General features: G+C 38.3%; 1 protein-coding gene across 3 annotated transcripts in view; it reads right to left on the bottom strand.

The window, feature by feature from the left end:
• The window catches only part of SH3D19 (SH3 domain containing 19), a gene marked incomplete at its 5' end in the record, with an annotated part of 83,573 nt that overhangs the window by 17,092 nt on the left and 40,927 nt on the right, over positions 1–25,554 (bottom strand). Inside the window, 7 exons of one of the 3 annotated variants that reach the window (XM_083861521.1) lie at positions 1,096–1,208; positions 4,619–4,726; positions 15,596–16,603; positions 17,208–17,409; positions 17,638–17,785; positions 18,999–19,041; positions 19,923–19,963. In XM_083861521.1, the coding sequence (XP_083717647.1) occupies positions 1,096–1,208; positions 4,619–4,726; positions 15,596–16,603; positions 17,208–17,409; positions 17,638–17,785; positions 18,999–19,041; positions 19,923–19,938 (1,638 nt within the window). The remainder of the gene's footprint in view (positions 1–1,095; positions 1,209–4,618; positions 4,727–15,595; positions 16,604–17,207; positions 17,410–17,637; positions 17,786–18,998; positions 19,042–19,922; positions 19,964–25,554) is intronic. The other 2 variants (XM_083861519.1, XM_083861520.1) reach the window with 2 other exon arrangements.

Here is a 25,554-nt window from a genome sequence, read left to right as displayed (position 1 = left end):
ATGGTCAACAATTTTTGCTGTTGCTGTTTAATCACTTCCACTGATAAACAATACTAGTTTTAGAAATACAGTTCTTATCTTTCCAAAAATAGGACTTCAATGTCCCAGTGAATTCAATACAGTCCTTTTTTCAAAAACATCCTCTGAAGCTTTTATATGCCTGTCACAAACCAGGATGACATTGTAAAAGCTTTGGAGTTCCACTGCATGAAATGTCATTTAATGTCTTGTTTCGAAAATTATTTTTTTCAGCATAATCCAGAAAAGGCAGAACCTTTCTGAACAGCCTTTTCAATCATGATGTTTTAATACCCTTTATCTTAATAGCAGAGGTAGCTACATAGGCATTTGTTGGCAGCATCTGTGTAGTAACAGCTTTTAATTTGATTTGACCTTTTTGCTGCCTGTGGCTTTCACAAGATTCTCTGCCATTCTTGTCATCAGAAAACTCAGTATTTGGAAATTTTACTGCCATTTTCTAGTTTATATTAATTCCCTTTTGAAAATCTGTGTCAAATGTCATTTAGCTACAATGCCTACCATTACTATGTACGTGCTCTGGAGCAAGGAGGAGAGAGGCTTATTTCCCAAAATAGGTGGTTCTACTCAGCAGAAACATTTAGAAGGAAAGAGCTGAAAAAAAATAAAGCTTCATTCTCCTACAGAAAAGTTTCCTCTGCCTGCAAATTAGCACAGACACCAAGAGGAATGTGTGCACGAAGGTAAAAAAATACATTTCTAAAGCACTTTGACAACATTTCACCATGCAAATCCCACTGGTCTTTGAGCCACTTTGCAAGGCTTTTGACGCTAAGTTGTAGAATATCCTGATTCTAGATAATGAATACAGAAAATTGAAGACAGGTATGATCAAAGTTTACTAAAATCACCAGAGTGCTTTTCAAAACTGACAGCAGTCTAAATTACCTAATTAATTAGAGAACAGAATTATATGAAAAAAGCCTTATATTTTTGAGTAGTTGTTTTCATCTTCTGGTTCTTCAAACAACTTACTTTACAAATGCTTGAGGATCACAAGAGATCTTTTAACCAAAGTAAACAAAGCTGTAATACAGGAAAACAGTTCTAACTTACCCCTTTTTTCACTAGGTCACCACTGCTGGGTTTTCCCACTGTGATATTGGATGTGTTCCCAATAGGCTTTTCAGCAGGAAGTGGCGGAGGGCTATGTGGGATGTCATTTAAAGCTGTAAAAAACCCAGAAAATCCCAAATTAAAGTCGAATTAGTACCTTCCTTACATGGATCAACAATAGGTAAAGGAATACACCTTGGTCTGGGGCATTTTTTGTGTGAATGCAACTTCCTTCCTCAAAGCCAGAACAGTGAAAGGGAAGAACCACTTAAAGAACAGCAAAGAGAAAAGAGACATGAGGGGAACATTGTAACTCTGAGGTTGAATACAGGAGTACTTTCCATCCTGCATAATAGATCTTCACTTTACTCTCAGGACACCAGCAAGTCATTTCAGATTTTCAGGGTTTCAGCTGCAATATTTGGTGATATAATATTAGATGAGTAGAAGAGTTTCTACCCCTTGGAATGCCAGATTCATTACTGGATACCCTGAAACGCCATCACCACATTTCTAAACTGGCTCACTTTTTTTTTCAGCTGTCAGCTCCTGGAATATCCTTCAGGCTGGAAAACAGCTGAGGGTTATTTCAAGTAGCCCTGAAAGATCAGAAGACTTGGATGGAAGAATCTCTAGAAAGGTAAAGGCAAGTAAATAAGTTATTGCCTGCTACAAAATTCAGGATGACAGAAAACACAGATGGAAGTTCCCAGGCAGTCTTTAAGGAGCAAAGCAAGTTTAGGACATGGAAGAGGAAACACTACAGATCTTACTAGGGAAGAGTGATGATGTCCTCACGCTCAATGAAGAATAGAAAATCCTTCTAAATATATGACATTTGCTTTCAATGTCTCTGCCACTGAAACCTGGGAAGCACTTGGACAGGTTTTGCTAGCATATTTACCAAACATTTTGTCTTTATATATTGGAACCATATCATCTATTTTACAAGCTGTTTGTATATCAAGAAAATTAATTTGATAGAAAGAACTACAGACACTTAAGCTCTTCTGACTTCCAGCTGAACTTGGAGTTACATAAAATACATATGTAGACAGCCTGGACATTTATAGACTGACAACAAAAAAATAAAAAGAGGAGAGATGCTATTCAAAACAAAACCTTCAGCTGCTCATTTCATGAAAATTACTCTCAACAAAGAAACAAATCATAGGAAGGAGAAGTGTTGTTTATTTTCAACATCTTTGTTGCCTTACTATTATATAAATGCTATATACACTGCTATGATGTGTAAAAATGGATCAGTTCAATTCTTAGAAGCAGCTCACAGTTACTGTGTTGGCAGTGACCAGGCATGGGGGAAAAAGTTGGGAAGTTCATCACTTTTCTAAGGTACTGGGATGGATGAAAAGTAAAAAAAACTAAACTTAACAGTAATCCCAAAAGAAATCTTTTTATGTCTTACTGCTATAAAAAGTATTGAGACATTTCATTACCACTTCAAATCTTGCTATATACACAGATGGCCTAATTTCCTCTTCTTTACTCTTTTTAAGGTAAGAGTTAAAGGAACTAGAGGAAAAAAAATCCAAATAATTAGAAGGCAGATGTTATTTTCAGTGTTTTTTAAGTGTAATAACTGAAGTGAAATTTTACTGCTTCCTTTCTAGCCACATCTCGACAAAAAATGCTAATCCTAACTGAAAACTTCAATGGAGTTCAAATTCTTAAGCAGTTCTGTCCTCTTTTTGGTAGTGCTGGGTGAGCTGTTTTGGGGGGATTTTAAAAATTTGTGTTATTTTGTCTTGTTTGTTTATTGGGGGTTTTCTTTTCAGTTTTTGCTGCTTCCTGACAGAATTTATCTCCTCCATAAACAACACGGCAAAAGACTCCCCTGCACTGAGATTATGTGGCCCCTTTACAATGTAAATCCTACTATATCCATTTATACCTTGGCCCAGTTGTACTGCTCTCCTCTTGTAACTTTTAACAGGTTCCATTTCTGCAGCAGCTCCTACTTGACAAAAGGCTACTCTGCTTTCTCAGAATCTGCTTCTGTTCCTCCCTATCCTATTAATCTTCAACCACTGATTCCCATAAGGCAGGCAGTCCTTCACAACCTCCTGCTGTTTGTAGCCAAGTACAGGACCGGCATTCCTTTGTGGAAATTTCAATTACCACTAGAGAGCAGCAAGGGACCAGTTATCTACAAGTTCAAAAGGGAATCCATCTCAGAAAAAAAAAAAAAAAAAAAAAAAAAAAAAAAAAAAAAAAAAAGTCACGTAGTTGGTTGACTTTTGGTTTAATTTAATTTTTAATTGTAATTAAAATTTCCTTTATAGAAAAGATTTATGTCATAGTTTCTTTACAGTAGTTTGTAAACAATTGAAAAAACCTTTTCTTTTTAATCAGGTACTAACAGAAAGACTTTTCCTCACAGCTTTATCTTCAGTCTCCTCTGCATTTTTAATCATTTCCACTGCTTTTCTCACATATGCAGGGGAAAAGAAAATTTAGTGTTTTAACAGTGGGTTAGTAATGGGGAAATTGGAAATAATGAGTGAAACTCTTAGGAGGAATACCACCTGCACATCCAGTTACTACAAACTGACTATACACCTACTAAATGTGACAAAACATGATTTTGAAACATGAGTTTTAGGAGCTATCTTTTGACATTTTTCCCTAAGCTCTGAGGATCAAAAATAAGGCTAAACAGAATTCTGCAAGTACGCACTTCAGCATACAAAGACCAACACAAAGACCTTGTGGCTCTCTGATGAATTTCCACTCTGAGACACTGTCAGTGTCATTTGTAAAGCTGTAAAGGATTAGAGATGGCAAGCTTTAGGAATACAGTAACTTTCAGAAAACTATAGTCAAAAACCCTGACATAAAATTGAACACATAGGTTTTTGCATCCCAGTTCTCACATGCCTTTTTTTATTCCCTCAAACTGCTACCTAAACATTCTTGCTTAAATGGCCACAGATTTCAAAAGTAGCAAGGACCAAGGGAATTTTTTGATTTAAACAATGAAAACTATGTTAAACATCCCAACCAAGCTGTATTTGAAGGAAAGTTTAATGCACCAATGCTTTTCTTTGGACAAGGAAGCTTAGGAGCAGCATTAAACCTCAAGCTAAGGTCAGGACCAAAGTCAACTTGGCCAAAGCTTCAGCTCCAGAATATGGTTTAGCAGAGGAAACAAGCTTGCTTCTGCTTCAAGTGTCTCCCTCAAGTCTTCCTTTCCAGCCTTTAGATCTGCCCCTTACATACAGTTTCACCTCTGGTAAGCATCAGCTCCATCGGGTTTGAGAGGCATCAAACTCAAGGGAGGGAGCCCAGTGAGGCAGCTGGGCAGCAGGGAGAGTGGAACATGACACTCATCTACCGCTCCCTCCCACCACAGCCCTTAGCCTGGTTCCTCTGTCCTGTCAAACCATACCATGGGATTCTGGCAGCTGATATTAGCTACTAAACAGCATATCAATTACTAAATGTTATCTCAACTGCAATGGTTTTCTAACACATTTCTCAGACATTTGAAAGAAGAACTTACATTTCCCGGGTTTTGCTGGGATTCGGATCACAGTGGGTTTTCGAGCTAAAGCTGGCTGAGCTGTCTGTTCCTTGGCAGGTTCATTTTTGGTAAGGAACTGAAACGGATCTAAAAGAAGGAAAAACCCCAACATCTTTAATACTTACTGCTTTCATTATTAAGGATATTTATATTTCACACTCAACACAGCAATAAAAAAAGATAGCTCAGGCTGATGCGATTAGCATACCCAGCTTTTTAAAGTAACAGGTCTTCTTTGTACATGTGCTTTCATAGTTGACTTCACATAAACATGTTTCAGATACCTTCTGGGATTATATGAGCCACTGAACAAGAGGAACTGCATTGCTTGGTAATAGGGACCTGAAATCAGAATAGCTTTAGGGAAATGTTTACAAAGCACTTGATCTAATGCACTGACACAGCTGTGAACACATTCACTGCAAAGTTTTAATCAATGCAATCTTGCCAAAGCTAAACAATCAGCACTGCAGCAGAAAAAATACCTACTGAAACATATGAAACATTTAAATACTGCTGATTACAAAACATCCTTGCTGTAGAATAACTAATTCTTTTGAAGATTCTGTGTCATTTTGTTGGTTATAAACCTGGTGACATGGAGGTAACTGGTTCAGACTAAGGTATGGGAGTTGTGCCTGTGCTCTGCCCCTGCCTGTATCACTCATTCCTCTATAAGCCTGCCCAAGCATTCCCCTGGTAAGACAGGAGTAATGCTTCCCATACTTCATTACCTTAAACACTGGTCTCTTATTAACAGGCATGGGAACATAGGCACATGTAGAAGGCAGCTGTAAAAATACTAGTACATAAATAAAGACCAAATTAATGTGTTCTTTCTCAAACACACCTTCATGTTAAAGAGCTTCTTCTTAACAACTTCTCTCTTCTTAACAACTGCTGCTTCTTTCTCTGACATTATCAAATTCTGCAGTAAAATGGCAATGCTTAACAGTATCATAAAAGTGTCCAGTAGAAACTGGAGGACGACTCTGGGTGATAAATCTGACACATATTCCTTGCCACAACAACCGAGTCTGATTTCTTCTGCTGGCCTTTTCAGATGTGTAGCTCAATGAGATATTATTTATGGAGTGTCACAGTCTAAGAAAGGAAGTATGCAGGGCATCTCTTTGAATTCCTCATGACTTCAATAAAACCATACTCTTTCCCAAAACTACTGCCACACTTCCTGACAAAGTTGAAAAAATCTGTATTTGATAAAATTTTATCTTCAATACTTAGAAAAAACAGTTATGTCATATGAAGTCATGATTTTTTATTGACAATTTTGAACAATCCAATCCAATCCAATCCAATCCAATCCAATCCAATCCAAGCAAGACACTATATATCTGTGCCTGGCAATTCACATAAGATTTAGGAAAGTCCAGCAATGCAGTATTTATTTATGAACAACCTCATGCCCTTCTGCATTCACGTCACTCGGTGGCCACAGCTTCCCCTGGCCAATGCATCTGCCATCAGGCTGCTCTGGCAGTGCCCCCAGCTCCTGCTGCCAGCGTGCAGCTGTCACAACAGCAGGGATAACATGCCACAGAGCCCATGCATGTTCACCCTGCTCAGATGTCCACCTCCCACTAGCCCCTTGCTTAAGGCTTTCTTCACAGGCAGATCCATCCCATACGGGTGTGCTATGTGGATTTGTGCCATGGCCTCTCCTAAACCCAGCCTGCCTACAGGTTCCCCAGAAACCCACCTGGTACCTTCAGATCACATTTTATTCAGGAATCAAGCGAATAAATTCCTTATGTCAGGCTGCTTGTACAACACCTGTGAGTGTACACTTCAGGTAAAAAGGATTGTGGCAGGCCAACAATTTATCTACAGATAAAGGTATGCAGGCTACAGTTAAAAATAAACTCTGTTACCATCTAAGATGGCTCCATCACATTGTGCCCAAAGATTGCCAGTGCATCTGGAAATTAGGTAGGCAACCCACAATGTTTTAGAATATAAGGGTGAAACAGCATTTTGTTCAAGTCACAGATTTGCACATGAGTGTAGGGAGCTAAGGTCTCTGAGCTAAGAGAGGTAGCTAGCTAAGGTCTCTTCAATGAAAGCCACATCACAGCAAGAGTTGGTAGGGGACTTGAAAACACAGACCACAAGTAGGATGGAAGCATTCTGGAAGTACAGTCATTACAAGAAAACAAAATCCCACCACTGGAGCAAGCCTGCAATATTCTTTTACTCTTTTATACCTCCATCTGCTAGCTACAATGCTAACACTAGAATTGCATTTAAAAAACCTGAAGATTTATGAAACTTGAATTTTTATGCTGCTGTTCAGAGTGACTTTAGGTGCAGCTGAAAAAAAGCCCCTGAAACTGAGCTTTGTTCTCTCTTTTAGTTATCTGGCAACTCTATATCAGACTTGAGAAGTGTCTCTGGTGAGGCAGCAAGGCCTCAAAGCTGCATTTGCCTATTGGAAAGCTGGAGACACAGGACAAGCAGGGCTAAGTCATGGGCTCCTTGACACAGCATGACCATAAGGAACACTCTGGCACACAAAGCACCTCTCAGGGTAAGGTTCTGCAGAGGTGAACAAAGCTCTGCATAAAAAACGAGGAAACAATTTTCCAAAGCCTCCATCCTATGTAAATATAGACATTGAGAGACCAAGTGGAAATGCTCTAAATATCCCAAATATTCACAGTTAGGTGGTCTTGTAAATTTAAAGGAGATTTAAAACTAAAAAATTGCTGTTTGTAAGTTGTTAATCACTGCTATGCATAGAAGTAGTTTTCTTGACCATTCAGCAGTTGGCAGAGTTCTCTACATCAATACATCTGACAATTTTTAAGTCTGAGAAAAGCAATTTCTAAGGCTGAGAAAACCATTTGATGAACGTTAGTTTTCCTCTCATTATCCTATGTTCAATTATACTGTTGTCACTTCATAATTAGTTTAAAACTCATTACCTTGTTTGTGTTATTCCATTCCCCAGTACTGGGCTTGCAGCAGAAATTGGCTGAGAAAACGACTGTGCTGCTTTGTGCAATGGGACTGACAACATATCAAATTTTTATGTTGTTTAACAACAATTGGGCATCGTATGAGCATAATTCATGGAGGTGTGAAAACAGAATTGTTAATGTACTCATTTAAAGCTTCTCAGCTCAAGGAAATTAATCTGCAAGTAATTTTTTGTAAGACATAGCAACAGGCTTCTATTGATTGTTTTTTATTAAAGTTTTACAGCAATGCTTAAAATCTGTGGCTTCCTTAGTCTCATTTTTCTTGAGCTTCTGTTTCAAAAGGTTATGTGATAACTTATATTACTATGCTTGTTTGCAGGAAAGACAAATCTAAGCTGTGTATTCCAATAAACCATACATAATCTCCTTTCTTTTAACAGTTTTGGAGAAACAAACTTTTACTCCCCATTGACATACACCACTCTTATTTAAAATTAAAAATGAGGTTACAGAAGAAGCAGTAGGTTTTGCCCATGCAAGAAGGACAGATGAGTATCTTCCTGAAATATTTACTGGAAGTCTTTAAGCAAGAGGTAATAGATAAGTAAGATGGTAATAGATACCTCAGCAGCAATAAAGGGAATCTCCAAACAAATAGTAGGTGGAAAGCTAAAAGCCCAGACAGTACTATCTGTTGTGAAGATGCTCAGTCCTGCAAGTATGCAATACACATGAAAACAATGGAGTACAAAGGCATGGATGCTGTCATTACTTTTCACTACAGAAGTGTGCAATTGTGCCTACTTTCAAGGTTTAATCTAAAAACCTAAATCAGCTGTTAAAGGCAAAACTCTCACATTACCTTCACACAGAACAGTATTGTTACCAGAGTCTTCCAGGAACAGAGAACAGGGAGAGACCTCATCAACAAATTTTTTTATTAAAATCTAGCTGCCTGAAAGCACTCTGGTGTTTATGGAAGCATAATCAATCCATACTTGGGAGAATATTCTAAACAACAGGCCCCTCCTAGCAATAAAGCCAGAGATTCAATGGAAACCTGAGAGGTATCACCTCAAAGAATGGGGTTCATGCTCAGGAAGCACTGTGAAATGTCTCAATCAAAAAAGTCTGATGTTCACTTAGACATTTTAAATCTCACCCTATTTACAATGATAGGAGATGTATTAGACAGGTATGGTATCTGAATTCCAGCATCAGAGATTTTACCAATCTGCTTTCCACAGTATTTTTCATCAAGAAAATTAACAGTTCACTGTTTTCAGAAATGGATTCCTGACACAGAGAGAACAATATGAATTATACTACCTTTCACAAAATATGCAATTTGCAGCTCCCTCTGAATGGAACATTGTCATATATGGTCATGAATGTAACTTTTAAGAGACTAGAAAATTAAAAAAGAGAGACAATGGGATGCAGGTTCTTTCAGCATCTGATCTGTACACACCCTGAAAGTAAGTTCAGGTGACACTCAGGGTTCTTGGTATTCTCTTAATGCTAGGCAACTAACCAGCTCATTCAAATAAAAGGAATTGAGCATCATTTGGGAGGAGACTTAGTACTGCTCCAGACCCAAAACTGGAGGAGAGGCAAGCAAATCTGCTTTGCAGAAAGAGCCTAGCCTTCAGTGAGACAAAAGTGCACAAATGCAAAGAATATTATATAAAGTTTTGTATTCTCTGTGAAGTATAGAAAGAATTTGCCAAGACGTGCCACAGAAGATTAGATTTAAATGTACTTGTTGAAAATGCAAGCTGTCCTTAACTGAGCAATGAAATCTTGTCCATGTAGTCAGAAAGCTGGAGGGCAGATAAAACAAAAGCTACTACTAGAATAGCAAAACTTGGACTTTTGTAACACTTAATAGCAATAAAAGCATTAATAGGGTAGAAAACTACACACATACTACTTGTACATACAGAAGGATACAGATAGACCTTTTCTGAGCTTTCAGCACTTCTCTCTCAAAGTGTACGAATGCTCACACTTTGCACCTGTGTGTATCTAAAAGCACAACCATTTGTTCATTGTTCATCTGTACTAGTACAGGTGATGGAAATTACACTGCCTTTGGCACAAAAATACTGTGCATACCAGCACGAGTTATTATGGGAGAGTTTGGAGGCTGCTCCTCTATCAAGAGTCTAGTTTGCTAGTTGAAGTAAGACTAGGATAGTTCAGATTGCAAGAGCCTTCAGAGGTCTCTGATCAAACCTCCTGCCCAGAACAGGTCAGCTGTGAGGGCAGGTTGGAAGAAATTGGTTGCATAACCTGGTCTAACTTCAAAAATTAGATGCTGGAGGGTATTTGGACATACAGTGGATGACCAAGAAAATATACCCCCAAATTACCCTGAGATTAAGAACCACAGCCTTGTTCATTATTGCCAGGTGAATGAATGAATTTTTACTGCCAAAACATTCAAGTGCCCCAAAACAGGCAAGCTGGAAATTTCCAAAGCAGGTAATGGAAAGCAGTCAGATATACAAAAACTTTTTTATTGAAAATGTGAAGGACAAGGTAATTTATAATGTTGCTTAAGATACTTATCTACTCTCTTGCAAGAATCTCACATGCTTTTAGCAAAAAAAAAGAGGCATTTTTAATAAACATTTTCTTTTAAATAAGCATTTTGTTCTTTGACAAACTTTGTGAACAAAGGACATCTGCATTTCAAATACTGTAGAATAAACAGATTTAATTATCAGAGATGACAGATCTTATTAAGAACATTATAACTTGTGTGTTATTTCATAGCATCTATAGACTTGGAACTCAAACTAAATTAATTTGCATTCGACAATCTAAAGGGCTACTCATCTATTATGTAGCTATGATTTAAAAACCTTATTTGTTTCCTGAGCCTAGATATAAGGCCCTCTCCTGTGCCAACTTTCACAGTCATTAAAGGGTCCAATTTATATCCACTAAGCAAGCATCTGTAGAGACTGAAGAGTTAACGGATGCTTGATAACTTTTCCTGGAGACTGCCAACCTTGCAGCAGAACCAACAGGACACAGCACAGCCCCCAATCTCCAACAGCAGCATGTCCTCGGGTAAAACTGTTTTTACAGGGTTTTATGCCAAAGAGCAGATTAAAATGGATGAGATAGCTTATTCTTTTCTGGAGTGATAATTTGTCAGTAAGTAAAAAAGAAGACAGGTGTCTTGAAAATAACCACAATAAGAGTCATCAGGAACACAGCTGAACCTTAAGAAAAGCTGCATTATTTTGATGATATGTCTGGCCTAATCTACCAGTTAGAAGTATTTTCTTTTTTTTTTTTTCCTTTCTTTCTTTTTCTTTCTTTTTTTTCCTTTTCTTTTCCGTCCTAAGGAAGCAATTAAAATCAAGCAGCTGGGCAATATCCCCAGAGCAGACAAATCTGGAGTTACTCAAGCAGCAGTTTTTCTGAATTGCCTATAATGCCACCATGCTACAAATTGTCTGTAATGCCACAATGCCACAAATGCCACCATTCATGCCACAAGAAGCAACAATACATATGAATGGATAGCAGCATTGCTTTGGTTGGATTTTTTTCTCAGCAGAGACAGAAATGAACCTTTATACTACAATAAAGTAGTTAAACAGACAGACAGGTAAGACAATTAAGAAATGCAGTAGTCATACTACTGTTCGACCTGAACATAATGAAGATATCAAAATGTGAGCAGTCTCCTGCTGGTAAGGTAAGGCACTCTCTGAACTACTTTTCAAAGCATCTGGTTTAAATTGAGTTCTGCTATGTCAGGCACAGAGCAATCAGAGAATTATATGCTGTTTCAAAGAGAAGGAAGAAGAGAGAAGGAAGAAGAGCTCCCGACATGCGAAAAGGAATAAAAACAGCAGCATTATCACCTCTAAGTTTTAATGTAAATGTGTCCTCTAAATGCACCATTACCTGATCTTCTTTTTCCAAAACATATGTTCTTATAACATTTAGCAACGCTTTGACACAGCAACTAATACAAGTTACAAGTAAAATCATGAGTGTTCTGAAGCTGTGAAATTTACAGTTAAACTTTCACTAGGATTTAATTTCCAAGCCTTTGTAAAAGTGGATAAGTGAGAATTGAGCCCACCTGATGGATTACCAAAGCTTTTAATTGCCAGGAACTGCACAAGTCCCTGTTATCAGCCATAAAAGAAATGCAAAAGTAACCCAGATGATCCAAAATATCACAACTATCACCAAAGCATTAAAAACCAAAAGGAGTCCCAAACAGATGCCTTCACATTCTGAATGACTGACTTAAACAGAAGTAATTTCATTAGATACAAATGGCTTTGAACATTAGCCTTCGAGTCCAAAATTATGGCACTTGAAACTGTTTTGGCTGATTACAATGCAGTTCTACAGATCTGTCTTTCCTGACTTCTCCTTCCTGCTTCCCTTGGGCCAGCATCATGAGTTGGCTTCAAGATTCTGTCACAATTCACCTCTGAATTTTGCAGCTTCCAAAGCTCCCATAGACTTCAACTCTCTGAGTGGTTGCTGAAAGCTTTAAAAGAAATCTCAGTATCTAGAGTCTCTATCTGCACCAGAATGATTCCCCTCTTCACACAGGTTGGACAAGGATAAAATTATCGATGTTTGGATAAGGGTAAATTCACTCAACTAACAGCTGTGCTGCTGGAGATGCTGTCAAACACTGACAAAACTCACAGGATTGCTCGAGGTAAACTTGAATCATTCAGCTAATTTTCATAGTTGAACTGCCAGTTAAACACTGGCATTTAGACTGGTGAAACTAAACTTGTTTGTAGCCAACACTGTTGATCTTAGCACATATACAGTATTCAAATATCTTTCACTTACTGTGGAGGTGGTAGCCTTCTGTTAGAGAAAGCTGATGCCTTACATTAGTCAACTAAGTTGCTGTGGAGACTCTGAACTTTGTTTTGCCCGTTTCACCTTTTCATTCATACGCTCACTTCAACTTCTGCCTTGTGTGCCCTCCTCATCATCCACTGAACACTTCCCCTTCCTCCTTTCACAGCAGGAGTCAGCAGCAGCAGCAGCAGGGATTGATCCCTCCAGTTGTGTTTACATTGGCCTAATGCACCTGTGCTGTACCAGACAAAATGAAGCTCTGGTAACACTGCAATATGCGATGTAACGCTGCTCCCTGACAAACAAGATATTAGTGCTTGGTTTCCAATGCCACTGCATAAAAGCCTTCTTCCTTTCTTAGGGTTGCCATAACAACAAGCAGAGCACTGTCATTTTGCTAAGTAATGACAATGACAAATATGTAAGAAATGCAAAGGTCTGGGGAACTGGGAGCAAGATTAGAGCTCCTCTTCCTGCCTTCACAAAACATTTTACCATGGATTCATCTTGCAAATCCTAAGCTGTTCCTATGGGAACGTGAGAAATAGCTAGTGTTCTATGCTGCCTCATTTTCAGAGAGCCAGTGTTGTTCTTGTGGATGCTCTGTCAAGACATTGCACACTATTAGTTATCCAGGGTACAGGATATGATCTTGAGCTCAAAAATGCCAGCAGTAATCTGTAATTAGTCATAATTTTACAGTGTAATAAAGTGGGAATGCTGCCATACCTTTTTCTCTTTAGCAGGCAAGAAGTGACTGCAGCACAGATGACATTTTATTCATTCATTGAATAAATAAAATCATGGGGAGGTGACTTAAGAAGTCAAGAAACTATTATATGAATAATTCCTCTATTAACCATGAGGATGGAAAGCATTTTCTTCTTAATTAAATGAAGAATAACACCTAGAGCACCAACCAGAAAGAGTAAGAATGACACTCTTACCACTTCATCACGAAAGCCGTTTCTCTCAGGTGATTTTCATTTGTGATCACTCAACCGCCGATTTAATGGGAGAATTAATGTTACATATTTTTTCTAGGTTGGGGGCAAGTCTGTCTTTCAGTGTACACAGCTAAAACATGATTTTCCTTTTTATGCATTTTCAAAATGTAAATATTCTCTTTTCTTACCTACTACTTAGAACAGGTTTGTTTTCCTTCTATTTGTTACATCTATTATTCAAAATAAGATGACTGAAACTATGGAAGTTTTCCCCTAAATGGCTTTTCTTCTAAAACCATCCACATGTACAGCGTCTATTCCATGACTCCAGTCTCCAGACACAATCATCATGCCTCTCTTCCCACCTAGACACCATCAGCCATACATTTCCTTGACATAAGTACAAAACACCTCTCCAGTCATCCTGTACTCCTGCCTCGTTTCAGTTTTGGTGACATTTTTGCAGTGTTGCTGGAAATCTGTCAGCCCAAGAAAAAAATGAACTTGTATCCATGCTGAAATAATCACCTCTCCTGCAGGATCTTTTGTTGCCTTATTTTTGTTGCTTTCATAAGCTCTCCTGAGAACTGTATGTTTGTACGTACCAATCTTAACAATTTAAAACTTTAAGGGAACTTTCTACATCTGCCTTGGGGCTTTTATGACAATACAGAGGAGAAACAATAACAAATTAGAACTGCATCTGACAATATAATTCACAAACTGTGAAGGAATTGCATTTGTTAACAATCATTAATATTGATTTACTGTGACAACTACACAGCATCTACACTTCTCTTTCGTGAATGTTAAGATGATAAATGATGTGGGGTGGTCAACCCTGACTGGATGTCAAGTGCCCCCCAAAGCTACTTTGTCACTCCACTCCTCCAATGAACAGGGAGAGAAAATGTAACAAAACACTCTTGGGTTGAGATAAGAGCAGGGAGAGATCACTCATGAGCTGCCATCATGGCAAAACAGATTTGACTTGGGGAAACATTACTTGACTTTATTACCAGTCAAATCAGAGAAGGGTAATGAGAAATAAATCCTTATCTTAACAACACGTAATTCGACCCCTTCCTTCTTTCCAGTCTCAACTTCACTTGCAATTTTCTCTCCTCCTCCCTGCACAGAGGGATGAAAAGGGGGGCTGTGGTCTGTTCATCACACATTGTCTCTGCCATTCCTTCCTCTTTGGGGGAGGACTTCCCACACTCTTCTCTTACTTCAGCATGGGATCCCTCCCACATTGTCAGACATGGGGGAAGCTTCTGGAAGCTTCTCAGAAAAGCCGCCCCTGCGAGCCCCCCCAAAACCATACCCTGGTCATCTAAACCTAACAGATGAGGTTAAAAAAATTAAATTGAAAGTCATAGCCAGCTTCTTAAATGAGCCTTTTGTATGACACACCCTCTGCTTTAAAACAGAACTCTCCCTGGATTGCAATGGGGCTGGTGAACTAAACCAGACATGCTGAATATTAAGAGGGGAAAACCTATTGCTATAAAATGTAATGACAGCCCAACGCCCGTGTCTTAAACTAAAACACCACTAAACCTAAAACACCACTAAAAATTAACCCCAAGTGCCTAACAGTATCAAATAAGGTTTGTGAAAGGAATGTAGTTCTAGTAATTGATTTGTCCACAGGAAATAATTATTTTCATTTATTAAAAAACCCTGAAACTGTGTTACAAGAACGCAGTCGCATGACAAGACAAGACAGAAAGAGAGGACAGAGAAAATAAACAGGCATTGGTGAGATGGACAGACCACCCCAGTATGTTTGATCACGAGTGTTCCTACATGCCACAAACACTGCTCCTTCTTCACATGACTAGGTTTCCACTACAGACTTTAAGGCACTCAAATAAATTAGTCACATCAGATGGTGAAAGATAAACTGTCTCACATTCTCCAGCGAGAACTGTGGCATATTCTGGAGGTGACATCTAGCATATAAAATCAAGTCTTCTATCATTATTTTAGTAATCACATATTATATCCAGGTGACAAGTCCTGAGATTTATACAGCTTTGCAACCTCCCAAGTCTCAAAATCCATGTAATTCCATAGTGATCTTGACATAACAGAAAACCAAAAGTTTCTTACACACACATAAACCTCAACAAGACAGGTAGATGTAACTCACACAGGATACATCTGCAAACAACAACCACAGTGACAGTTTAAAAAACATTTCTTCTTACCTGCTGCTTCAGAACTGATGCTATCTTTAACTACACAAGCTGGACTTAGGGGCAAAATATCATCATCAAAACTGATCAGATCTCCTTCCACGTCTAGTTTATTTTGCAAAGCAGCTGCTGAGGAGTTGGCTGTAGGGGACAATTCCCCCAGAGACTTTAAAACCTTTTCTTGGGCACATACAGAAGGCCGTGGAGGAGCAGCAACCGGTTTTAGTGAGGCCAAAGAAAGGGCAGGATTTTCTGAGTAACATGACTTTTTAGGAACAAGAGGTCTTGGAGCAGGAACAGGAAATCTCTTTTGTCCATCGCTGTTTTCTGCAACTGATCCACTCCTTGCATCAAGAAAATCACTACTGCTACTTTTAACAAGGCCAGGTTTTGGCTTCTTTGGCAATTCAGGTTTGGTTACAACACTGCTCCCAGCTGTTTCAGGCTGAAGCTGCAATTCCTTGGAAGATGTTGATTTGCTTTCGGTCCACGCATCCCACTCTTCTGAAATTCTGCCTACCCCTGGCTTTGGAGCAATCACTGGCTTCTTTGTAGTAACAGATCTTGGGACAAACGAACGAGGGGCAATTTCTGGCTTTTTTGATAATCCTGAGGTATCATTAGTGCCTTGGGATTCAAAAACTTTGATCCTTGAAACAATACTATTTTGGCTCCTTTCTGTACTCATGCTGTCCATGACCAAGTGATTGTCTAGTAAGCTGTCTTCATCTAGAAGTGGTGACTGCTGAATTGGAGATTGCTGCTGTTTTGCAGTAGGCTCATTTACTTCTTCTGCACTGTCTATCTTACTTTCAGTACTTTTGACCACAGGTCTGAGATTGCTTCTTGATCTTGGCTTTGGCACAGGACATATCACAGCATTGGGATTTTCTTGGCACCTCTGACCTTCAGGATTTTCGAAGACTACTAAAGGATTCTCATTTTCTGCAGGAGACTTACTCAGAAGAGATGCAGGAGGCCTAGGAGGTTTAAGAGGACTCTGCCCTGCTAACAGAAAAGAAAAGGTTTTACTTATCCATGCCAGAACATTTAATTTGTGTTATTTTTTGACAGCCATCAGGATGGTAAACATGATGGCTTTCACTGAGATCTCTACTGGTGCTTGTAAAAATACAGTTCTGTTCCTAAAAAGATGAATGGAAAAATATACAAACTTCAGGAATAAATTGAAGATTGCTGAAATGCATGGTATCTACAGGTTGATTTCAAAACCTCCTGTTAACTTGCAGCATTGAGGGGCATGCAAACAAAATCCAGACCAAAGAAGAGTACAGCAGCTTCCCCAGCTTGGTTTGCACACTTTTCAGTCTGAATGTATGAAGTGCTGCTATTTTGATAAGATAGCTGAGCTTCTCTGGCCCCAAAGTTCTTATTGTCATTTTGGCTGAATTGAACAAAACTTTCAAGATTTAATGATACTCTGAATGCAATAGTAGCTATTCAGAAGAAAGGATTTTTACAAAAATTTACAGTAGTAATACTTTACAGAAATTTAACTGTTACTCATATTAAATGCCACACAGACCAACAATGAAGTGCATCTTCAGGAGACAGACTAAGGTTTTCACAAATAAATCCAAAACAGCCTCACCTCGACAGCCTGCAGATTCCCAGTGTGGAGGCACACTAGTTTTTACATTACTTCCTGGCAAATGGCTGATTAGTTCCTCTGGAAAGTCAGTCTGTGTTGCAGAAGTAGTGGTATGTCTAGGAGCAGCAGCATTATTGTTATTTGTTGTATTGACTTGCACTTGATTGATTTCTTTTATCACCTGCTCGTACGATGGCGGAAGCTACAAAATAGAGAGATAAATATTAAGGTACATCCAGATATGATACTTAAAAAAAAAGGCATTTGAATTCAAAAAAAACTAAATTAACATATACAGAAGAAAAGAACACTGTCATAGTCTTCTATTCAATGTGATGAAAGTCTGAGCAAGCAAAATCTGTTCCTCTTTAACCTAATGAGCTTTTTACCTTTGTAAATCAAACAATGCCTCATGTAAATTCACGCTCACCTCAGCAGGAAGATGTTCATTTCTCCTCCACTGAGCATGAGATGAAGTAGAAGGGAATCCTAATCCTTGAGGAGTGACAGGACTTGCACCTGGAAACCAGGAGGATGACCGGAGGGGTTCAGCAGCAACTATTGTAATTTCAGGACGTCTAGAAATGAAGACAAAGCGAAATAATTACCTAAAACATTCACAAATAGCTGTTTTAAGTATAACAGTTCAAGGTTTTCCTAGAATGGGAAATAAAAATAGCTCAGGTCTTCTTGATTTAACTAAAGGCATCTTTCCATTATTTCAAAGCAACTTACCTGATCTTCCTAACAAACACTTAGAATCCCATTCAAAGCCCCTAATTAAATATCTTAGCCAAAAAGTAAATTTATTGGCTTCAGTGAAATTATTTAACTGCTTAAAGTACTTAAATACAAGTTCAACTCAATTAGATGTAGAAGTCTTAGTCTTCGTGGGATAATGAGAACTAATCATGTCTTTGCCCTTAGCCTGCTACAATCTGAAAACAGTAGGGTAGTTAAAACTGCTTTTTGGCTGTATATCTAAAAATTTGTGTACCCTTAGACCCTGAGGGAAACCTTCCAGGGTGCTAAAGTGGGGCAGAGCAAGCCTCACAAGGCCTTTGGGACAGGGCCTATTTGCTTCCATCACCCAGAACCACAGAGACTTCCATGACAGTGAAGGACCCATAGGTAGCACCCCTGGTTTATCACTACCAGCTCTTTCACAGCATCAGCTGCAGGAGTGGCACATGCTCCCAGGCCACGGTCCCTGCAGCACCACTGATCCATCTCACAAAACTTCCACTTTGAAAAGGGACTTCTGTGAGTAGGTAAAGCATCTGCTTACAGAAGCTTCTGTCTGCTGACAGAAATAAAGCTGCAGAAGCATAGCTTCTAACTATTTTTAAAACAATTTTTTTAAAAATAAGGGTACAGTTCCTTCACATCTAAAATAATGGCAGACTCAGATCACCAGCCATCCAGGTTGGTGACCTCCATTCTCAATACCCTTTGAGAAACTGAAAGGAGGCTTTAAAGTGTGCTTATTTTCATTGTGAAGTGATCCCGAACATAGATGTCAGGAAAATAAAACAGTTCTGCAGAGGTTTGATGGTTGGTTGCATTCCCTTTTTGAGGACACATAAAAAAGTTGATGAGAGAATTCCTCAAACTCTTGACCTATCATGCTTAAAAATCAAAGTATTTCTATTTTTTTCAAAGTCTACTCTAAACATACTAAGGATAGAGAGAAGGAAAGAAATAAACTAGAGGAGAAAGCCATAAAAAGTAATACTGTGATACAATCTTTTACAGTAACAGCTAATTGCAATATAAATAGCAACATCATACCTTCTATCCCTCTGTTGATCACTATGGCTAGAGCTCCGAGAAGCTGTTTAAAGAAAAGAAACAAAAGTTTTGAAGAGGTTAAAATATACTGTCACAACAATATGAAGATAATAGCAGAGTCCTTACCAATCCACTATCAATGAAATGCAGAACACAGAGCATCTGATCCTAAATCCCAGATTTTAAGGCTGGCCAAATTTTTTAAAAAAATTGTGTTATATGAGAAGTTTTTAAAATATTCAGAGTGGAGTTTCATAATCATTTTAAGTCTCTCTATGTCCAAGTTACCATCAAGAGAGTTGGTCCTGTCCTCTGTCTTCTTCATTCCCACACCTTTCTATATTCTGCATTGTGGGGACCCTAGAGTTGAAATTTCTTTTCCTTTCACTAAACCAATACATGAATTAAACAAAAAGAAGTGCTAAATATATCAGGCTTTTCCTTTCGATGGATAATTTCTGAGATGTGCTCTTTAATCTTATTTAATGTTTCTTTCTGCTTGTTTAATAGAAGGGAAAGGTACTAAGGCACAGAACCTGAAAAGATATTTCACTCTCCTTCATGTAAAAAGAAAATATTAAATGTTACCAGCTAGATATTTGCTAAAGTTTAAATCACTTGTGGATTAAGAGTCAGAAACTTTTTTTTCAAATCATGTGTTTAAGTTACATAAAATAAGCAAATCTCGACCTCTTAGTTTTTCTGGTTTTGCCATATTTACATTCAAATAATTTCTTTCAATGGCCCCATTGCATTTTCATTAGAATTTCTTTAGAGAGAAAAATTATTCAAGGGAAATTTTTTTTGCATAGCAAGTGCAATTTAAGGAAGTGGTAGCATCTTATTGTGCAACATCATAGCATCATTAGCCAAAATCAGCAAAGCATACTTGATTGAAGAGTTGCAGTGTTGTGTCAGACATACCTCTTCGACAGGGCATTTTGGATGTGCACTATTCATGAGTGCTAGAGGAAAAAAAGAAGGGGTTACAGAAGACAAAGAGGAGGTGAAGGAGAACAAACCAAGGCTTCAGAGTGCCAGAAGCCATGACCAAATGGGTTAGTCATGCAAGGATAGTGCATGTGCCAGTGTTGTAAGGAGATAACTGTAATGTCTATTCACAACATAGTGTGCTAAAAAGTGAAAATAAAAGTACATTTTATTTCTAGTCGCATGCCAATTTTAACAGTGGCTGCTTAGAAGTTTTCCTTGCAGTAAATGAACCATGAAGAATATAACTGAACATGGAAATGTCCACTGTATGGCTCAAGAACGAAACACAGTGGGAACGATGAGAGGGAAATCAAATCTCTTTGAATGCTTTTTCTAGTTTAAAATTCTGGTTTATTTGCATCTGCCTTTTCTCCCTTCCAAAAATAATAATTTACACTGAGGATTTGATGCAGCTGCAAAGAAGATGGGATTCCCATAATTTATACTCTCACTTTCCACAGAGATTTGGGCAGGCAGATTGATCACAGCAAGATTTCAAGTCTTGCTCAAACGATTTCACATCTAAATCAGTTCTGTAAAAATTGTTTGACTGAGTAAATAAACACCTTGCCTTCACTTTCTTTTTCAGAGATCTCAACACAGTACTGATCTAACACACAGGTTAGAGGAAACAAAACCCAAACTGACTCAGACCACTCAAATCCAAGATTACTTTCGCAAAGATGATGGAAGAAAGTGTTCTTTTGGTAAATGTAGTCAATACAAGGGCTTGGGTTATAGCCCAATTCCCATCATAAGGGCAGGAGAAATAAAAGCTAACTAATGAAGAATGTAGAACTGAATTGATAAACCTGTCACCTTATTTCACTATTTCTTAATTTCTGGAGAAATTCTACAAGCTCTTTCTTCCTGTAAGACTCTGAATGTGCTTCCATTTATCAAAGTTATTAAACAGGAAAAACCTATAAAAAGCCTGAAACACCTTTTTCCTTTCTTAACATAGGCAAAAAAAAATCCAGTGAGGTATCTATGTAATCCATCAAGCTCCAAAATTCAAGTAAACAAATAAACTCTCTTGAAAATACCACATTTAAAATATTAATATAAAAATGACTTTACTAGTCGATATATATAAACATGTCTCCTTAAAAGGACTAATGCCCAAGCCATCATGTAGATTTTCAGAATGTATTCATTTTTCTGGGGGAAAAAAAATCTCTCAAGCATTAATGGAATCAAGTTACTTCCATGTGTATAAACATTTAATATAAATATTTATTTTTTAATGACACTGGCAAAGGTCTTCCCTTCTTCCGTCAACATCTCTACTTTTGCTGTCACATTATTTTACAACTGCACTTTTAGAACATATTTTGTTTTGGAAGTTCTTAAGAGGACTTAAATATACAGTAGAAACACAGATGAAAGCTACTGCATCTTCTGCTCTCAGGTATTCCACAAATGCTAAGGAAAATACAAACTTTCTAAATAATCCTTGTCCCCAGACTCGCACAGCTTTTATTCTTCACTATTTCAAATAAATGAATTTAAATTAAAAAGGGCATGAAAGAAGACATGAATTGTTAAAACATAATACACATCTGACTTAAAAAAAAAAAACCACAAGAAAAAAACCTGCAGCCATTTTTCTGGCCTTGTGGTCTTTCGATCCTTTAATTCCATTCTTCTTTCCCTTTGTGAATTGTCTTGAAAAAAGCATACTATTAATTTTTCCCTCAGATTTCAAATTATGGCAGTTTTAAGATTTAGAAAACCTCTCTTCCATCAGGGGAGTCAATGGAAAAGTATTTCAGTGCTGGTTTGTACACTGACAACTGAAAACAGTTGGTTTCTCAACTTCCACAGTAAGAAATGTGCAGGGTGAGAATCACTAACATTTCCAGAAGCTTGTGCTTAGGGGTATTTAAGTAAAACAAGCAAAGTAGCTTCAGAATAGGGAGGAGAGGAAAATCTCGGTGCATAAAATCCTCACTTATTCATCTTATAACTTTATTGGTCTTGTGGGGGGAGGGGGAAAATCAAATCAACGCCTACCATTGTAACTATTTATTTCTGTTAGTGTCAATGAGGCACTTTATTAGCTAGCGTCAATGAGACATCTAAATGTGTTTAACTGCATATAGCATAAAGGATTAATGGTAATACTGTAAATAGAGGGCAGAACAGTAACTTACAGATTCCTCTCTTGTACTTATTCCCTAGAAAAACTATTTAGTGGGCTTTTTCCACTTATTTTTAGATGTGTGGATGCAAAGGGTATTCTATTTGTGCTGTATACTTATGTTTCAAATTTTTTCCTCTACTGTTTTTTCTCAGGGTCCTACTTTTCAAGTGTGCTTAATATGTCATTTTTATTTGAAACACATACAGATTATGGTGCAGGGGGTATTTTAAGCTATGGGATCAAAACGTCTGTGTAAGTACAACCACCATTTTACTACAAACCCATAAACTTTGATGCTACAGAAAAGCTGGTGGCAACAGAAGTCTGACATGCAGATTTGAGCCTTTGGAAGAGAGCTAGGCTAGAAATTACAGTCTTTCAGGCAACCTTTTAAGGCAATACAGAGACAACTGAAGTTATCACGGCTCTGCTCAGAGATAAGATTCTGTTGTGAGCAAAGTGCTTCCACAATGTATACACTCCATAACAATATTTGTGTGCTTCCATTAGCAAATCTCTATGAAATACTGAACAGTTTTGTTATTGCAGAGTGTTTTAAAGGCAAGTTTAATTTTGCATTAAAGATTGGAAAGATAGCCTCAAATAGGCCAAGCCTTTCTACAAAAAGGACATGTACTAATATTTAAAAACACATCTTCTTTAAATGCTTTCTAAAAACAGGCTAGACAGTTCTTCAAAACCTATGAAATATGAAGACTATTAGACTAAGAAGTTATCTGTGTCACTATATAAATGCCTAGGGGTAAAGGTTATTCATTATAGTATCTCAAGGAAAGCCCCAAGGGTGGGCAAACACTCCCCCCCTTACCTACAAAGTAATGCAGTTTGAAGAACTGACAGAATGTTCCCACCAAAGAGACCACACTTGCAGTCTTCAAATTATCAAAGGTGTTGCATGACTGCAGAGATCCTTCTTCAGGGAACACTAAAATGATCAGATAATCCCCAAGCCAACACCAGAAAAAAGTCTTGGTTTCACCCAATATCTGATTAGACTATTTCTGAATAGAAAGGTTGTGAAGAAAAGATGTGGAGGTTCAAACTAATTGGAATTTTTTATGCATCTCTGCAATAAGAGAGTTTTCTCCCAAACTGTTTCTTGGCACAAGGGGGAGGTCTTGCTCCTTTTCTTGTTCTGTTTCCAGGCACTGCAGGGAAATATTAGATTGTCTGACATTACAGCTGGGCTGATTTAATGCCTGAATGTAGCTAAAGAGATGGTGATGCCCAATTCCCCTTCCAAACATGGATTTTTGATTCCCCTTGAATGAACGTTAGCGCTCGTGTGACCCCACAGTGAGTTCACAGTGATAAAACAATAAGCATTGTCTGTACAGTTTTTGTCTCTTTACCTCCCTGAACCTGCTCACCTTGGGCTCAGACTATCAGCAGCACAGGGGAAGGAACATGCCACCCCCAACAGCAGTCTCCTTCCTGCCTTTGTCTCCTGGCTCCAGTTCTTCTTTGTGCAACTTCAGGGAGGGAACTGATTAAAAAATAACCCAGGGAGATAACAGGGATTCCTCTTCTCACCCTCAGGGTAGTCCTCTATACCCTGTTCACAGCTGATCTAACTGTCAGGCACCTTAGAGCCTGGCTGGCATTGCTGCTGAATAAGATCTTCATTACCACAGCCTTAGAGCAAGCCTGTAGTTTCACTCAAATTTGACAATCATGATTTACAAAAGCACTTCTTCCTACACCTTTCCTTGGGCTGTATGTTCCTGCCTCTGCACCATTCCCTGCATTATGCCAGCCCAAATGTTTGTGCAGATGGGGAAGAGAATGAGGTCATGGAATTGATCTGGCTAGGAAAAATGGGAGCCAAAAGAACCTAGGAAGCCCCCAAGCAAAACAAACAAAACCCACAGCCATGAACGACCTGCACTGGCCTAAAATTGCAAAACTGCCAAATGGAAAGCCACAGCCTCAGAGTGCATACAAACTATTACACATCCTTCACTCAGCCATGTATTTACTTAGGACAGAACGAGAATAGAACAAGCCCACAGGTTCTTCCAACATTTTAGGATAAGAGACTTGCTTCTGTAGCCCTGCTTCCTAACAACACCCTGGTCTGAAAGAGCAGAAAAGTGAGTGAAAACACTGTTCCCTTTTTGTCTCACTGCTGCAGCATTTGGCTTGCTCCTTCTACTTTCTTTGGCTTTCTTGTGCACGTTGCTGTGCTGGCATCAATGGAAATAGTTTCACTGATTTCAGTGGGAGTTGGATAAGAGTGGTGTGTCCAGGCCTGAGACCATCACTAAAGATCCTGGGGGAACTTTTTAAGAGTAGAGATCAAAAGATTACTCCTGAGCAGATCTTATGTTCACATGCTTGCTTCCTTCAAGTTACATTGGGCTCACTTTTCTGAACTCTATGGAGCAGTCAAAGAACTGAAAATGACACTTTCTATCTGGAGTTGTGGTCAGGGCGTCAAAGGAAAATATTCTTGTCACCTCTGGCCACAAGAAATGGAGAGACTTATCAAAACAAAGTGATATACAGCATTGTCCACAAGTGGGTAAGTTGAAAGCCTGTACATATTTACCATGTTTCTTGAAAATTTGAAAGTAAGAGCCCAAAGAATCGGGGATTAAGAAAGACAGATTACTCACTCTGTTAGGGAAATACACTTGCCAGGACTATATAATTCTTTTTCCAGATTAATTGCAAGGAGAGTTAGGAATTACTCAGTATCCATTGTAATATAGGTCCATCCTAACAGCACTGGGTACTGGCATACAAAAAACTACAGTTTCATATACAATATCTTGCTATGTACATGGATATTATTTTGCTATCTTATTATCTGAATAATTCACATGGTACTTATATTTCATCACAGTTATTCACATGTTAATAAGTAAATAACATGAGCCACAGCTTCTTGACTGCATTTTTATGTGATTATGCCTCAAAACAAAGAATCACTTGCTACTACATTTTCAAAAACATAGATATCAAATGCTTAATGATCTCTTAGATGATTTCTCAGTTTGGCAAGGTACTGGGGCTTAGGCGGTCTGAATCAATTTCTGACTCCACCACAAAAGGCCCTCTGTGATTTGGTGCTCTCTGTTTTCCAGTTTCCATCTGTGGTAGCAGCAGCACAAATAAAGTGTTGCATTTAAATGACAGCATCATGCAGACTCGCTCTGAGTTAAGCTTTCATGATGCCCTTTCACTACCTCCAATCTAATCCACACTAATGAGTCCCTGACTAATAGGTCCAGGAGAAATAAATCAGAACTACATACACTAATTTATTTTTCCCCATAGCAGAATCCTGAGGGTTGTTTCATTAACATGAAGTTAAAGTCATGGACAGAAAGGAAATAAAACTGAAAAGGGGAAGAAAGTAACAGCATAAAACACTTTGAAAGATGCATGTAA

Source organism: Zosterops lateralis, assembly GCF_965231275.1.
Source record: "Zosterops lateralis genome assembly, chromosome: 5".
NCBI lineage: Eukaryota > Metazoa > Chordata > Aves > Passeriformes > Zosteropidae > Zosterops > Zosterops lateralis.
Note: the sequence above shows the minus strand (reverse complement) of the source record. Positions and strands in the feature narration are given on the sequence as shown.